The sequence below is a fragment of the Vanessa cardui genome, chromosome 17, assembly GCF_905220365.1.
Source record: "Vanessa cardui chromosome 17, ilVanCard2.1, whole genome shotgun sequence".
Classification (NCBI taxonomy): Eukaryota; Metazoa; Arthropoda; class Insecta; order Lepidoptera; family Nymphalidae; genus Vanessa; species Vanessa cardui.
In genome coordinates, this window is record NC_061139.1 from 9,722,683 (window position 1) to 9,740,321 (window position 17,639).

Below are 17,639 nucleotides of genomic sequence, written 5' to 3' on the forward strand. Positions count from 1 at the left end.
TTAATATGGCATTTTAGATTTTTGATGTGCTATCAGTATTTATAGTATACAGCATGTTTACATGGTGACTGTCTTTTACTCCATTTATTTATAAGCCTTTTGTATAAACAGATAGAAACTAGTATTCCATGCAATCTCGAGCACGGCCAGATGAACGATGTGAACGTGTGATTGTACACGTTCCGAACGTGAACTCTTTTTAGTTAGTACGTAGTGTTTGCCGAGTCTCCTGCCGCTAAGCCGCTCACATTGTGTGAAATGAAATCTTGAATGTAAATTGTGCCCAAAAATTTTTATCATTACTTTAAAGTTGATAACTATAAAATAATCAAAAAATTGTGTCATTGGTTTTTGATTTTACTATATTGTGATAAAAATAAAATTGTGTGCATATATAATAAATAAATACGTTGAAGACGTTGCTATAAGTGGTGGTAGTGCATTTGTTTATTTTTAGACTTCGCAATTTGCAGTCATGTAATTATTCCGGTGGCGCTAAAATGTCTCAAAGGGATACAGCGATACACCTTGTGGCTGGAGGGTAAGGATAATGTTTTGTTTATTACTCGTGACAAAATTCATTGAGTTAAATTAATGATACGCAGTTACCGTATTTGCATAATTTCATATCGGCCGCAATAACACATGTGGGCTGCGCTATTGATGTTTACGCCACTTTTTATTGAACCTATTTATACTTTACCGGTTATCAATTGAAACCCTCACTGTACTCTTCAGCTACGTGTTCAATTTTATAAATATTGTAAACATATTTTTGTATGTTTGTTGTGATTACATTTTGTTTCTTTTAATCTTAATGAATTATTATTTATCTGAATCGGAAATATCTTTATACTTTGTGCATTTTATTTGGTTATCTATTAAGTTCGTTTTTATTTTTGACGAAATCTTTGAAACAGTAATAAAATGTTCTGTTTATAATTACAAATTTCAGCCTAGACCTAGTACCTATTCATTAAAAAATAAGCACTTACTTTGTATGTATAATAATAATAATGAATAGTATAATCTCATAAGAAATGTTCTAGTTAGAAAAGTATAAGTGTATAAATTAACTCTTTTTTTTTCCAAGTAGAATAAAGACAGTTTAATGATCTGTTTATAAACTAATGGTTGAATGTGTGTTATAATTTTATTAAAATATTCATATATTAGTACTTTTTATAAACACAAAATTCAAATAAAATATAGAAAACTGTTTTCAATCTACATTTAATGGATTTTATTTTACAGATCATTTTATTTATTTATGTTTGAATATGATTTTGGGTATGTGGCCATGCATTAATGTAGACCCTATTCATGGTTATTTACATGGTGTGAAAACATTTTTCTGTATTTCATTTCAAAATAAATTTTCCCTGTCTCTGAAACATTCTCTAATTATTGTTTAGCTCGTGCATTAGGAAAAAAATTGTAGTGTAAACATAATTCCAGGCTTGCAGGCACTGCGGGTGCTGTGGTAACATGCCCTCTAGAAGTAGTAAAGACCAGACTCCAATCTTCAAAGGGTGTGGGTATTCCACCCCCACCTCCATCTGGTGCTGCTAATTCAAAGCGAGTCTGCTCTAAGATACCCAAACACCAGGTAAATTGATAATAACTTAATTAAAAACTTATCATACTTGCAAAACTAAAGCTTCTTTATATAGTCAGTTTTTTTCTATTTCTAAATATAATATATAACTAAATAGATTAGAAAAACTTAATAAAATATAAAATATGAATTATCTTTTATAGTTTTAGTATTTTATTTATTTGTAAGAATTGTAATTAAATGTAACCTAATAAAAATATTAATGTAATATAGAAGTAAATGTAAACAAAATATTAAATGTAAAAGTAGGAATGTAGGAATATAGTTAACATAACATATCCCAAATTAGGCAGGTAAAGCTTTTGATATGTGATAAATATAAAAGCATTTTTGTATAGTTCTATTTTTATTTTATTTAATTAATCTGATAAATTTTGACTGTTTTGTTTAGCATGGTTAACTACCCTCATTTTAAAATAAAGTAGTGAAACTACTTATCATATAACAAATAAATAAAAAAAAAACTATATCTTCTCTATGATAAAGAAGGAATATAGTTCATAAATCAAGGATGAAATAGTTTATATGAGATTTAGTAGAAAGTGTACAACATGCACATTTTATATATTTTTTATTCAATGATCATTTTTTTTAAATATAAAATAGAAATTAAACCTTGAATATTATAAACACATAGCATTTTTATAACAACTCTACTTTTAATGTAGGTTTCATTAAACTATCACAAGATCGAATGTTTGTTTTATGTACCATATATTGATAGTTTCTATCCTAGATAACATTTCTATAATATTAACAATATAAATTTTGGTTATAATTAATGAAAATGAAAAATCTAAAAAATTCTGCAATATGAAATCGTTATTGATATACGCATTGATATACATTTATTAATAAATAAAATGCTGAGGCATTGATATATAATAAAGTAATTTTTAAAATTAACAACTTAATATACCGTTAATACCGTTTGAAAACTTTTGGAAAATAATATTAGGTAGGTATATTAAGGAAATAGCGAACTATGTAATGCTAGGTATAATTTAGAAATAAATAAGGTTCCATGAGATTAAATTTATATATAAAATTCTTAGATAAATCTCAACCACTCCTCCATTATTTATCTTTTACTCAGATAACAATAACGCGTCATTGTAAAAAGATAATCATTTTGACCGAAAAATTTACTAAAACTTTTTTCCTCAAATTTCTTGATGTTTCAGCAGCTAGTAAGACCAATAAGTAACATATAGAATTCCATAAAAAGTACTTCTTATTTTAAATAATTTGTCATATTAGTTGTCTACAAGAATATCTGCTTAAGTACCACACTACAGATACTCTACTTGTAAATACCAATACTATTGTTGTGTTCAGGTCAGTGTAACGACAGGTATAATGTTGGTGGCGCATTGGTTTTGTAAGGATTGATTAATTTTTCACACAGTGTTAATATCTATGGGCGGTGGTGACAACTTATCATCAGGTGGCTCAAATGCTTATCCTTCTACTTGTATGATATGAAAGCTTTATTCATAACATTACTGCTACTTGTATGTATGTATGTGGATAAAATTGTTTATAACTTGGGATTAATAATAATTCAACTGGCTTTGGCAGCTGTCTCCATTTAAAATGAGACACAATTAATGTTTGTGTCTCATCCTATACAAAAAAACTTCGTCAAAAAGTTTCGTTTAATTTACAAGCACTTAAAATCGCTAAAATGATTTATTTAAGTTTTAAGGTTGAATAAGTACTAAAAGTTTTAAGGTATTCAATCCGTTTCTCGTTTTCGATAATCATGTTAATCAATGAAGCATATTAATTAAATAACATTGTGAAAGCATTGCATCCTGTGTAAATATAATAAATCGTGTAAGAAAAATTTTAAAGGAATATTTATATTGAACGAAGAAACTTTTAGTATTTTAATCATCAATATTAATAACTGTTAAGTTTCTTTAGTAACATGCTCATGTATAGAAAAAATAAAGATAAATATGTGTGTTTGGGACAAAATGCAATATTCATTCATTGTATTGATAAAAATTCAATTAATCGAAGATTAACTTATAATTTCAAGGGCGAATATTATACAGAATACATTCTTTGAATAAGTTTAAATCAAAAAAAATTAATCGATTCTCAGGGAAAACTAATTAAATCAGAAATAGATTTATTCGATTATTGTTCATTCATGTTTTTCTTATAGTTTCGTATTAGTTAACTCTATACTTAATGAATGTCAATATAGTTTTCATAACTGACGATTCATTATCTCAAGTTAATGTCATCAAGTTTGCCATATATTTATAACTACGCTCATTTTTTTACCTTGTACGAAACAATGTGGAATTATTTTGGCGAATAATGGATCTGCAATGATTTATCGATATCAACATCGTCGCGTGTATATATTTCATTAATAAACAGCGTATCTCGTGTTCTGTTCTTGATTAAGTTTAACGTCGTGAAATTCGTCTGAATCGTGATTGAATACTATATGTTGTTATTTTTCATTAAATGAATTTGAGTATATATATTCGTCCGTGGCAAAATTATCCCTTATGATATATTTTTTTTGTAAACTCTTTTAACATTTTTAATATTAGTCTGTGGTAAGTTCGGAACTCAGTTACTCTTGGCATATATTTAAATAAACTCTTATTTCTGTCAACTTGCGAAGCAATGGGTTTGATTATCCGCTTGCATTCCTTGCTTGTTCAAGGTTCTCCTGTTAATGAGAATTAGTATATAATACATTGTTAAAGAATAAACAATATCAGAGGCAATATTTATATTTATTTTTTAAGAACATCGTTTTGGAAACCAAGATTTGAATCGATTTTATTTATTTCGATTAAGGTGATTTTTTTTTTTATAAAAAAATAGGTTTTTATTGTTCGGGATCAAATATCGATTTAGTACAAGATATGATTTATGAAATGCATTAATATTTTGATTTGTTTAAATATGTTATCAGTATTATAAATAGGTTGACCTTGCATTTGAAAATAATTGACGATTCAAGAAAACAATGATAAGCAACCACTTTATGTATTTATTTAATACTATTTATATAAGAAAATCACGTTGCAACTAAACATAACAAGATAAGAAGTATGTAAGCGGTAGAAACTGTTGAGTAAATTATATGTACTATTTAATAAAGTATTATTGACTTTTTATGATTGGGTAATTAGATATCGATGAAGTTCATATGGGCCCAAGAACTGTAACCATTTTTTGTTGAAAAATGCACTTACGGGTACTGATAACACCTATAGTGCTCCAGCCTACAGGTATATACTTAGTAAAAACCCCCTGTTTCTTCAGGGGGGGTGTCACGGTATGATCATGACGAGAAGACATGCCGTCTGTTCCATATTATAAACAAATATTAGTTTTACATCTTCCGTGCGATTTATTGATTAATAATGTTGTAACTAAGAAACATTTCTTAGTTTCATTTAACAATTTATGTCTTTAATTTTACATCTTAAATTCCTATATTATATCGGAAGACATCGGGTTTAAATCCTGATAAGGACTTCTGAATGATTTTGTTTTTATTTATGTTTTTAATAAAAAGTATCTTGTGTGACAGCTGTATGTGTTGGATGGTATGTTCCTATATATATGTGTGTGCGTGTGTCAGCCCTGTGGTGAAATAAACTCTAAAACTCTTCAGGTCTATTCTCAGGTTATTTATGACTCTTTTTTAATGATATTGGATGAATGGAAATGATGGAATTACAGTATTAATTTTGTATTTGATCGTTCAATGGTTTGTCAGTTCCGCCATAACTATCGCGTGATAGCGAGCAAGAATACAAATGACCAATTTACTTAATATCGTGTGCTTTGTTTGGCTTCTATTTATAAAATGGTTAGGTATTAACACAAATTACCGTTAGTTGTACATTTGTTAATATTGTTACGCTAATTTCTCAATGGTTTACAATGCAGCTTAGAAAGATTACTAGCCATTATACACTCCTACATTACTCTTAATTATTTTGCACGTCATCAATATACAAAAAGGGATTTCGCGATAATCTGTTCGAGCGTGGTTAAGAAACATCGAACAAAACAAAGTTATGGTTTTTAATACACAAAAATAGTGTTCATAATTTGAAATTGATACATTTCTATAATCAGCATTTGTTTTTCATAAACAAAAAGGTCTCATACCATTAAAATGGACTTTGCTTGTAACAGTTTTTATATTACATATACTATATTCATCCTTAAATGGTTAGAAATAAATGAAGCTAAGTGTATCGCGAATTATATTTTCATGTGCTAATATAGCATCTCCATGATGCTTCGATGGTGAGAAAATTATCTTAAAATAATTTGTATTAAAATTATCATATAATTGAGATATTAAGATGAGAGTTTACCAATGTCCTTAAATGCAAAATAATTTAATAATTGCAAAAATGTGTGTATCGTTATTAGTCATGATAAAACAACAAACCTACAGTTTTAAACCAACCGTTTCTTGTCTTCGTCCGAGAAAATCGAGTAGGTACAATTAGGGCAATTAGCTCCAATACAAAACGAACAAAAACAATTTCAGTACTAAAATTTTGTGTTTTATTATTTTGACTTAAATGTCCACAATCGTGTATTGAACTGACAAGTTCATTTAAAATTGACACTTTGGTTTATCTGGTTTATTTAGAAATAAGTGATGATGGGTTGAATGATTATAAAATTTCCTTGTAAAATTTATATAATTGTATACTATGCTAAAACTCCAGTTTTTTATTTATTTACTGATGGACCATTTCATTAACGCCTACTATGTTCAAATTTTGAATAAGATAAATATTATTAGATAATGACTTTAAAAAAAAAAAACTAGTTTTTACAGTTTTATTTCATATTAACATACTGGACACTAAGAACTAGTTGCTTATATTTTTTAGAACAACTTTAAATAACGAAAAAATAAGTCTTCTTTTAATAAATTTACAAATCATAGGAAATATGTCGGATATACTTTAAGCATTCTGAGAAGTATTCTAGAACTGTCAATCAACATGTTCAGAATTTAATAAAGCCAATAACACGTGAAAATTATGTATAAAAGAGGGGAATGTCGATTGCCGTTACGGCATACGAGTCGGTCTTACCCCCAGACAACTCGATATATCATCACATCAATAATAATGTGTCAATATAATACTACAATGCACAAAATATTGATAAGCGTAGTATTGAGTCTCGTAATAAATCACAATTTACTGTGCACTGTATTAGTTCAGTAGATTATTCATGCCAGAATAATTTGGCATCGTTAGCGTGTTTTAGAAAACCTAGTTTCCCTATGTACGTTGGCAACGAACTTTAAATAGGTACTGAGAGTTTTTCGTAGACTATGTTTACATATATAGCTTGCAAAAACTAAGCGATTTGCCGGTATTCGTAGTTCTTTGAATATCCGGCATCCAGGCGGGTGGTAAAATCAGGTCGGGTAGTGGATAAAGTTACAGTCTGTTAACGCTCCACTTCTGGGTTAAAGAGTCTTTCCCTTTTGAGGAGGAAGAATGCTGTTTTAATTCAGATTGGTGGATACGCGTAGCAGATTCTCATTCGCTGTGTGCAGATTTCCTTGCGAAATGATTTCAGTGGTGCTTGCCCTGGGCTCAAACTCATCATTATCGGTTAAGATAAATACTAGCTCATCACGGCTTCGAATACGGGTAGTGGATACTTACTGGATATCCTTTTTTCACTTGCAAGTCGTTCCAAATTTGAAATTTTTTTCTTATTTTGCTGACGTAGTGATTTTGATAAATTTAAAGTATTTCCTAAGTATAACGTCGTTTGTAACTTAACTTGTTATGAGCAGACTTTGCAAGCTTTGTCAGTTTGCAAAATGACAGGTTCTTTTTCACGATGTAGGCTTCACCATAAATAATAACTTCCACCTTTTCACAGTTGACTTGTGTCAGAGAAGTAGTTTCCTTTTGCTGGCATTGTCACCATGCCTTAAATTAAATAGGAATGAATACCGAGATGGCTTCCAAACCAACAAAAGTAAGGATAGGTAAAAAATTTGGTTCGAAGTTACATATGTTCAAAATAAAGCAAAAATTAAAACTCCGAAACGTTACTCATGTTCAAAGTCCACACTGACCAATTTAATTTTAATTCAAATATAAATACAATATGCGAATTACATTTACATAGTTTTTCTATACAATTATCACAAGTCCATAATAATTCGATCAACACAGAAACTCCGTTTTTACCTGTTTAAGTAGGTACGTAATAACGTCAAGTAGTATTTATCCTTCATCGATTGACCTTTTTTTATTATAACATATGAGCCATTTTTGTGTGAAATATATTTTGGTTCTTGCGACTTATTGTACTTAAGTTTATTTTTAAGACGCATATTTTCATTTTTGTCTGTCATTATAACAGTCCTTGACATAAATTCTTTTATTTTGAGAATTTTTTATTACAATTACATTTCTTATCTTAATACCGCTTGTAATTCGATAGGGCCAGGATTATATTTTTATATACTAGTTGTTACTCCTGAGTCTATTTGAATTAGTTCAGTTGATACTTAGTCCCTTATTTAAACTTATGTTACGTTCTGGTAAACAAGGAACATATGGTAAGATATAGGTGTCGTGTCTGTTTGTAATTTCAGTAAAGTCAGTAAGTCTCTAAATGTTCCACTACTGAGGAGATTACCCGCTCTCCCATTGAGGACAAATTATAGAGGTTACTACACCACTCCACTATAGGCTACATAATTTCAGTGTCCTCCATGCTATTATAGCCTTAATTTGATTTAGATTATTCATTATTAATAATAAAAAAGTTCCTTTAATCACTCGATTATTTTGTGATTATCGATTTATAAATAAGTATCAATACCCTTCCACTCGAATAGCATGATAGAAATAACTAAACAGTTTCAAGTTTCAACCACATCGATTCTACTAACATAAAATTCAGAATGAATGAAAAAGTCATTTTATAATTTATAAGATATGTCCTTAATTTTTTTTATACTAATTAATTGCAATATATTGATAACGATAACTGTTTTAAATAAGTCAAAAGATTAATTACAAGAGCATTAAATAAATGGCATAAAATTATCTTTGTTATATCGAAGTATTTCAGATGATTGATAATGAGGATTTAACTAAAGGTCGTAACTTCAAATTCTTATTCAGTACATGTTCAAGCAGACGATTTAATATTTATATTATATATTTCGTTGCCACATATTGTTGTAATAATAATGTATTCATTTTAATGGCTGCATTCGTTCAGTGACCTATTACGATGTTTCACATTTGTCGAAAGACACCGGACACCGACCATTCTTCATACCCGGCACCGACTAAATGAGCTAAGATGTTATGTTATCCCTTGTGTATAAGTACACTATGTACTTCACTGACCCTTCCGGAACACAACAATATTAAGTATTTCTGTTCGGCGATAGAATATCTGATCAGTAAGTAGTACATATTCGGACGGGGTTGCACAGAACCCTATCAAGTAGGTTTATTTTATTATTTCAGTTTGTATATAATATATAATAAAACAAAACATCTGTATCTATGGAGCAAGAACCGTGGTTTGTTGTGTAGGGTATTTATGGGTTGTACTAGTATTTTTGTCGAAATTATAATAATTTTGTTAACATGCTACTTACGACTGCCCAATCACATCTTATAATCTGACGCCATATTTGCTTAGGAATGGTTCTATTGGAAATAAAAAAAATTGGTTTTCCGTCACCATATCGGGTTGTCGCAAATTTCTGATGGTATTGATGGTTCCGCATATGAAACCATCCATTACAAATCCCACTGTTTAGGTGATTCTCATTCTACTCCGGCAGGATTACAATACCACACGATTTGTTGCTGTGAAATCATTTCATCAAGTAGATGTTTACATGCACTTTTGCACATGTTACAAATAATGTCATGTTAATTAATCTTAAATCTAACACACATTATCTCTTCATTGCTGTGAGTAAACACTATACAAGTTTCTGTATCATGAAATAATTTTAGATACAGAGTAAGATGCTACGAAACTACATGCCAGTAATCAAAAGTGATTTTAATATACATGACGCCGATCCCAAATTTATTTCGGGTATAAATGTAAATTAACTTGTTGACAAGGCTTTTTGCAATACGCCTGGGATAATCACTTAATCAAATATGCATTGGTATTTAGTATTGTTGTGTTACAGTTTAGAAGTCGAAAAAGCAAATGTAAGCCAAACATAAAGGAAATAACATTTTAGATTACAAGGTTGATGGCACATTGGTATAGTAAAGAATGGTTAATATGTCTATCCTTGATGCTGATCGTCTATCACCAATTGGTCGTGCTCATAAATGCTATGGCAGATCTCAATTACAAGTAGTTAATGTCCGGTATGCGTTGCAATGACATAATATTTTTTAGGAATATTTGTTCGAATAACTCGCGCGCCACCTATTGCACGTTAATGGTACCATGCCAGTAAGATTTACGCAAGTGCCAACGACAACTGTACAAAGTTTCAATCAATCAGACTAACGATGCGTGAACAAATGGAATACAAAAGATAAAAAAAGTTTTTTTTTTTTGTAATACTTTGATTCTAACGTTTTTGCTTATCGAACTAATTTACTAAATATCCTACATAATGATTTTTTCACAATATGGTTATACGAGAATATGATCATTAATCGGATATCCGAAATAAGTTCCTGTTTATTTAAAAAAAAATGTTTTTATATTCAAATGATATCCTAAAGAATCTTAATCTAGATCTTAGTCGAGATCGTTCTATTTTTAATCAGCACCGGTTAGGCGTACAGAACAAGATTGTTTTGTTTGCCTAAGGGCACATTTTAATGAGACCGTTGACTTGTTATCTTTGTAACACAAGTATATGTATAGTTAAGGTTATCGCGCATTGCAGATTTTTTATCTATTTATTTTATCTGCAGTGTTCTAATGTAAAGTAGGTGAGTTATAGTTTCTTTTGTTGTAGTTGCATTCACACAAACATTTGTAATCTTTTAGACATACTTACCTACTAAATATTTTTCATAATATTTTACAGCAACTGGTTTTGGATCGCCAGTAAGTTTTTACTATGCGGTTAACAGTACAATAATACATATAAATATAATTTAATTATAGAATGGTGAATGTACTGTTTTGAATAGCTTGCGTAAGTAGCGGGTATTTTGAATTATGAAATTTTTGTCAATTAAATTTAAAATATAGAACATTTAGTTTAGCCCACCAGTAAATATATGGGGAGCTCAAATGCTTAGTACTATATGTCCTTTTCTTTGCGCCGGACAATATGCATGCAGAATTTATATGCATATGCATAAATGTGTAGAGTAGAAAACACTATTGAGACGTATCAAATATCTTGTTTATGTCAGTTTGGATTTTTAAATAAATGCCTTATTGAATATGAGTAATATCATTTTATCTTATCATTAAACTGAATGTACATATCAATTAATATGTCCACCCCCTTGCGTACTGATTATGAATTATATCAGAGACGAACCGAGGAGAATATTATATAAATACTGTTCTCGTATCTAATCTATTTAGATAAGTGTAAAATGAAGACTAACAGAAACTCGTGTAGCTGATACATTGTTCGGAATTATGCAGAGTATCTAAAAGTCAAAAGTGTTCTGTATTGTCTGGGGTATCAAAGGAGATTACAGTTTCGATAAAGTTTGGATTTACAATATAAGACACTTAATATATATGGATAATAATTGTGAATATATCTTCAAGTTTATTATGTACCCAGTGCTGGCAATTGGCTGGCAAGCCACACTGTTAAGTACAATGACAGTGTTTGTTAGGGGATAGTGAACTCATTTTAGTAAAACACTACTTTTTTGTGTTTAAAAATAAATAAATGAAACAAACTATTACACAAGATTAAATAGACAGAAAGATTGAGTTCTTCTTTCAGTTGGGAAAGATTAACTACTGAGTTTCTTGCCGGGTCTTCTCGGTAGACTTTACATTCCGAACCGGTCAGTGCTGCGGTCATTAAAAGATGTTAATGTTTGGCGGAATAATAATTAATGTTTGGCCTATATAACCGTGAAATGGACATATATTACTCTTGGATTACATCATGGTAATCTAAATTAATTATAGGCTTAAAAAAAGGATTCGAATATAATTGTTATGCCATATTTATTAGTTGAAGTTGATAAGAAATCTATATAAAATGTATTATGCATACAGTTGGAGACGTCATCTTTCGATATGGCATGTTGACTTTTATACAATAATTTGTTCTATATTTGTACAATAATTTGTTACACAAACTGCGCCGGCGTCTTCATTAGCGTCTTCCTCTCCACACGTGCGCTCGTCATTATTTACTCAATCGTTAAAACTCTATTATCTAAAACGTAGTGTAAATATTCCCTATAATTTAAAATATAATTATTAAACAATGCAGCTACATTGAACAGCTGATTTTTCATACATATCTATAATTATAAATTATTATTATCTATCGTAATATATTTGTTTATTCTAGATAAAGTTATAATTTTCTTCTCTGGTATGAAGTTAAGTGCGTACTTGAAATAAGTGTCCTCTTAGCCGATCCAGAACGTTTCGATAAGTGACCTTGCCCAATGTCATATGTAGTGGTAATCTGAAACTAATGTTTCAAGGTCTAGCTATAAATACGGCATGTTTTCTTTGATTGGCGATAGTTAGACATGTGGAGTTGGCGTATAAAATTGCTCTTAAGATATGATCGACGATTTGATTGGCTTTCTATTTGAAACAGCCGAAATTGAAAATGCGATTTTTGGCCCCGTTTGGGCATAATCTTTTGCCAAATTTTCTACAGTACACGTTTTAAAGAAGATTAGTATTTAATATATACGTCAATTTGATTTTAGATTGAAATATTTTGGCTTATAAATTTATACATATAGGTACGTGTAAACATGTTTTAGTGAGTGCTACTTACGCCGTTTCTAATAGGTACACGTAAATCTTAGTGGTAATAAAATTCTGTAAGAGTTTACATCGTGTATCATTCGTGAAATGTAAATAGACTTACTGTGTTACTTTATTTTGATTCTTAAATCATATACCTAATTGTTATTGCCCATTTCATATACTAATTACTTACGGTTATTTAGTACGTTGTGAGTTTCTTGTTACTGAATGAAGCTATACTGTAATTTTTCATTCGAATATCCCTGACGAAGCATTTTGGAATGATAAAACGTTGAGCCTTAAAGTGTCCATCGTTTGTGTCCTATAACAGGTTAAGAGGATATTTGAAGTATCTTCGACATACATTACAATTCTCATAAATTATAGCGATACCGATCTTTAAACACAATTATAACAATCAAACGATTAGCTGCGTACTTAAAACAACTTATATTTTAGTAAGATCTATATGTTTGTCTAAGCTTTCATGACCAAACCACTTTACCGAATTCGAAGACATTTGCTATGAAGCAAAATTTCCTAGTAAGGGCTCATAAGATGTAAATTTTCTTTTAATACCTGACGACCGTGACAAATATTATCGTATAATTTGTAAACAGATAAATAGACGCCACATGGTAATTACACATACATACATCATTTACAAACACATCAATGAAATATAATGTCCCACGACGCAATACGACTACACTTCTTACTATTGAAACGCCTATATAGCATAACGTTAACTGAGCAAATCGTCTCAAGTTTATAAAGGTCGGTAATGTTACTATTTATATTTATTATTGTACTATAATTAATTTAAGTTACGTCTTTTTTTAACTTTTGTAATTGTGACAAGGCTCTTACCCTGACTGCATTTATATAATACAGGCTTTATAACAGTATTAATTGATAAGAAGTAGTTAGGTCTTTTATTAGATTTATGATATTTGACAGTCCGCCTGAAGTATATGTAAATAGTAACTTAGTATGAAGATATATGAGTAAGAATCCAAAATTAATAATCAACCAGCAATTGAATCAACAAAGTATTCTTTGCCAAAGCCCTCCACCGCTCCAAGACGTACTTTTTCGTAAGCGATTTATTGATACGATTTTCAGATAATATATTAATAATATATTGTGTACTCTAAAATAATTTTATATTATTTTAAAACATGTTTTACTTTATATTCTTACGAAGAATGATCTTATAAATAATACACATTTTTCGTTCAAAATATCGGTTTTTTTTGTCATACGACGTTTTGCGTAGTTGGACATAATGCTTCATAGCCGTCATTATTATTAGACAAATAGGCCACTAGATTCTTTATTCAATACAAGAACATGAAATTCACGCTTGTCACGTCAATAGTCTAAATTTAAAGCGAGTGAAATTGTGAAGCGTATACTTATATAATAATATTATATACTAAAGCTTGTTCGGAACGTGCTGCATCTTCTGATATAAGTTTTATGTAGCTTGGTTGAGTAGTTTCTTTCAGTCAGGCATGGATAGGTTTGGCAACGTAGGGTTATCGTGATATTCACGTTATCTTGCTCGTAAAAAGTTATACAAGATATTGAAAACGTTATAACGTTGTTATATCGATTTAACGTTATTATGTCGTTATGAATAACGTTTTAAGTCTCTGCTTTGAACTAACCATGAATGACCAAAACGGCACTAAAAGTAATACATATAGGTAACCGTGACGTGACGATATTATTGGTGGTGTGTAAACTGCTTTTGTTATTAAAATAAACGGTAAGTCGTTGCTACAAGTTGATGTCAAATTTACGGACGTCTGAACACCATAACATATTTTCAGTAAACATATAAACTTATATGTTCAAGAGCGCCATATTGTATCTAGAATGACATCATATAACCGGTGGGGAATCAAGACACTTGTAACGACATCATTAGCCAAATTGAATAGATATACAATATAACGTATAAATACATGCTGGAATCACATACCATCTGTAGTCGGATAAAAATGATACTCATAACATTAATTTATTTTTGTCGACACAAAACGAACCGAATTTATAAACACTGTATTGATTACAAAGTGCGGATCTTATAAACGATTTTCGACCTTAGTTGCAACAATATATCTTATTATTATTTATTTGATTATTAAGTCTTTCATCGTCAATGAGCCACCAACCTTGGGAACTAAGATGTTACGTCCCTTGTGCCTGTAGTTACACTGGCTCACTCATCCTTCAAACCCGAACACAATAATACCAAGTACTGTTGTTTGGCGGTAGAATATCTGATGAGTGGGTGGAACCTACCCAGATGAGCTTGAACAAAGGCAATGTTTGAATGAAATATTAACCATTTCTTATATCGCCGATGCGTCAACAATCTTCGGGATAATATTTTATTACTCTTGTGCCTGTACATAATACTAAGTATGATGTGTGGGTGGATCTACCCGACTGGTTTTAACGAAGCTCTTCAATACGATTTGAAAAATATATTCGTTTGCGTGTTTAGTGCAAGAAGTAAAGATATTATAAATTTATCGAACACAACAATGTATGATAAAAGTAAAGATTTCTATAAATATTCGACATTTAATTAATCGTTGCCTTCGTCCTATTTGTTCTATTTTGAACGTCGGAGAAGTAAATGAATTAAGTAAATTACGAACTAAGGCTTCGACAGCGATGCTGTTTTCGATTTTCCCTTGATTTGATTAGAATATGTTATATATGGATAGGGATAGCCATGATTGCCAATCTATCAAGATTGCGAGTTCAAGCCCGGACAAGCATCTTTGAATTTTCATATGCTTTATCAATTGTTTATTAATCTCGTGCTCGACGGTGAATGAAAATATTAAAGGCAAGCTGTACGTGTCGGATGATTATCTGACGCAAATGTTTGCCAAATTTGCCAGCGTGATGGAACTAGCTCTCAATCGTCTGTCTTTCAGTTATAATATCGTCATAGGTTTTCACGATAATCATTTCCATCATCGAGAATAATCATACAATAATGTATATATGTAGCTATGGTTCTTTTGTCTAATACTAGATTATTTATTAAACTTATCACTCTTTTCTTAGTTGTCCACCATCTAGAATGTGGTACAAAAGCAATTACCTACTGCTGCCTTTATAAAAACTTACACGTAGAAAATATATTATAATTATACTCATATACATATTTTTAGTCAGAGCAGTATGATCAACGTACAGATTCTAAAGCGCTTGTTAAATACATGCAGTAAAAAACAATATGGATTGTGCGTTTATATAGTCTTTTCATAAAAAGATTTAACGACTCATTTACGTACTAAAATGTAAACAATAACGAACATTTATTCAGCTGTATAAATAATTTATTGCCCTTATTTCCGAATTCAAAACTGAAGCAATTTCAATTATTTTGTGCTCTATTATATTATATATTATATATAAGTACATATAGGCTAGCGACCCGCCCCGGTTTAGCACGGGTGCATGTATGACATCACAGTGAAAATTTCTAAAATTTTCATTGTTTCTTAACTAAATTGACCGTATTATATATAAAAACCCTTTTCTCCATCACGCTATCTATTAAAAAAATGCATTAAAATTCGTTGCGTAGTTTTGAAGATTTAAGCATATGTTCATAGGTTTAAAGGGACAGAGAAAGTAACTTTGTTTTACAGTATGTATTGTTATTGTTGAATTGGTTGGTAATACCTTTTATAAATGTCTATAATGGAAAATGTTTATAAATTATTCATGAATTTGTTTAATCTCTCTCTTGATAAATTGAAATTTAATTTTATGGACATTTTATGAAAGATTGCCGTGATTGTTTTAATTTACATTAATATTTAGTTTCATAATTATTGAATTAATATTGTTTTGCTATAATCTTATTTTCTATCTCGCTCGCTCTTTTAATTACGTTATTAATGGTTATTTATTAATGTTTTTCCTTTCTATTCAATGACATTGATTAGATAATACCGTCTCTAAATTAAATACATCGGATAGTACGCCGCATGCGAATAAATTCACAATTATTACATAATAAAGATTATTAATAAATAAATATATAAAAGTATAGTTAATGACTTACGTATATGTCATGAATACTTGGCTATGCTTCAAAGAGAATTAGCGATAAGTTAATACTTTGTTTATCTCGAACATCACTCATGTGGAAAAAATCGACGTCGTTTACAATACGAAGGAAATAGTAAGTAAAGAGCATAGCTAATGTAAAACTGTGCCAAGGTATTGAGACTAGATCTCGTCTGCGGATTCGTCCGTCAATCAGGGATAGAGACGGTCTTAGGTATAAAAAGGTATCCCATGACATTCCTTGGGGTTCGAGGCTACAATTTTTTTCTCAAGTTCGATACCGGGTTTGTACGTCTAAGAGCGATAGATATGATTACTGTCGTATTTATAGCATTATGTACCTAATGTAAATTCTGTAACATGTATATCCATTAGTATTACAAAAACTTTTCTCAAATGGTAGGTAGGTACGCCTTAGTACTAGCGTTGGATATTTGCAGGCTTACTACTACAGGCATACTTTATTAAATACATAAATTAAACTGAATCCCCTTATCTTGAGCCCTTTATATTTAGTGCCCTACTCTCTTATATGTTCATTTAAAGCTTAGTTAAGGTTTTCCTTAATACATATTGTACATGTCAAGCTACTATGAAACTTGTAACATTTCATAATTATTCCTTATTCAAATGTATGTATTCTGGTTCGAATATATGATGATATTAAGCAATACCTTACAACTGTCTAGAACCAAATCCAAAATAACCATTTGAATTCGTAAAATTATAAAAATCTTCATCCAAAATATGAAGAACTAACATAGAAGAATGCTGCTTCAAAAAGTAAGCCTGAAGTTATTTGTATTATATTGATAAAAATAACAAAGTCGCTGTTGATAAATAAGGAGCTGCACAATTACAGCAATTAAACCGTTCCTTAATTGCTTTAATGTTTATGTTTACAAACAATTAAAATCCTTCCTTTTACGTCGTTTCGCTTCTCGCTAAG

At 30.1% G+C, this 17,639-nt stretch overlaps 1 protein-coding gene across 2 annotated transcripts in view; it reads left to right on the top strand.

Moving 5' to 3' along the window:
* The first annotated feature begins 77 nt into the window (after positions 1-77).
* The window catches only part of LOC124536659 (mitochondrial carrier protein Rim2), a 41,644-nt gene continuing 24,082 nt past the window's right edge, over positions 78-17,639 (top strand). The window contains exons 1-2 of one of the 2 annotated variants that reach the window (XM_047113210.1): positions 78-541; positions 1,459-1,609. In XM_047113210.1, coding sequence (XP_046969166.1) covers positions 501-541; positions 1,459-1,609 — 192 coding nt within the window. In that variant the 5' untranslated portion in view covers positions 78-500. The remainder of the gene's footprint in view (positions 542-1,458; positions 1,610-17,639) is intronic. The other variant, XM_047113209.1, reaches the window with a different exon arrangement.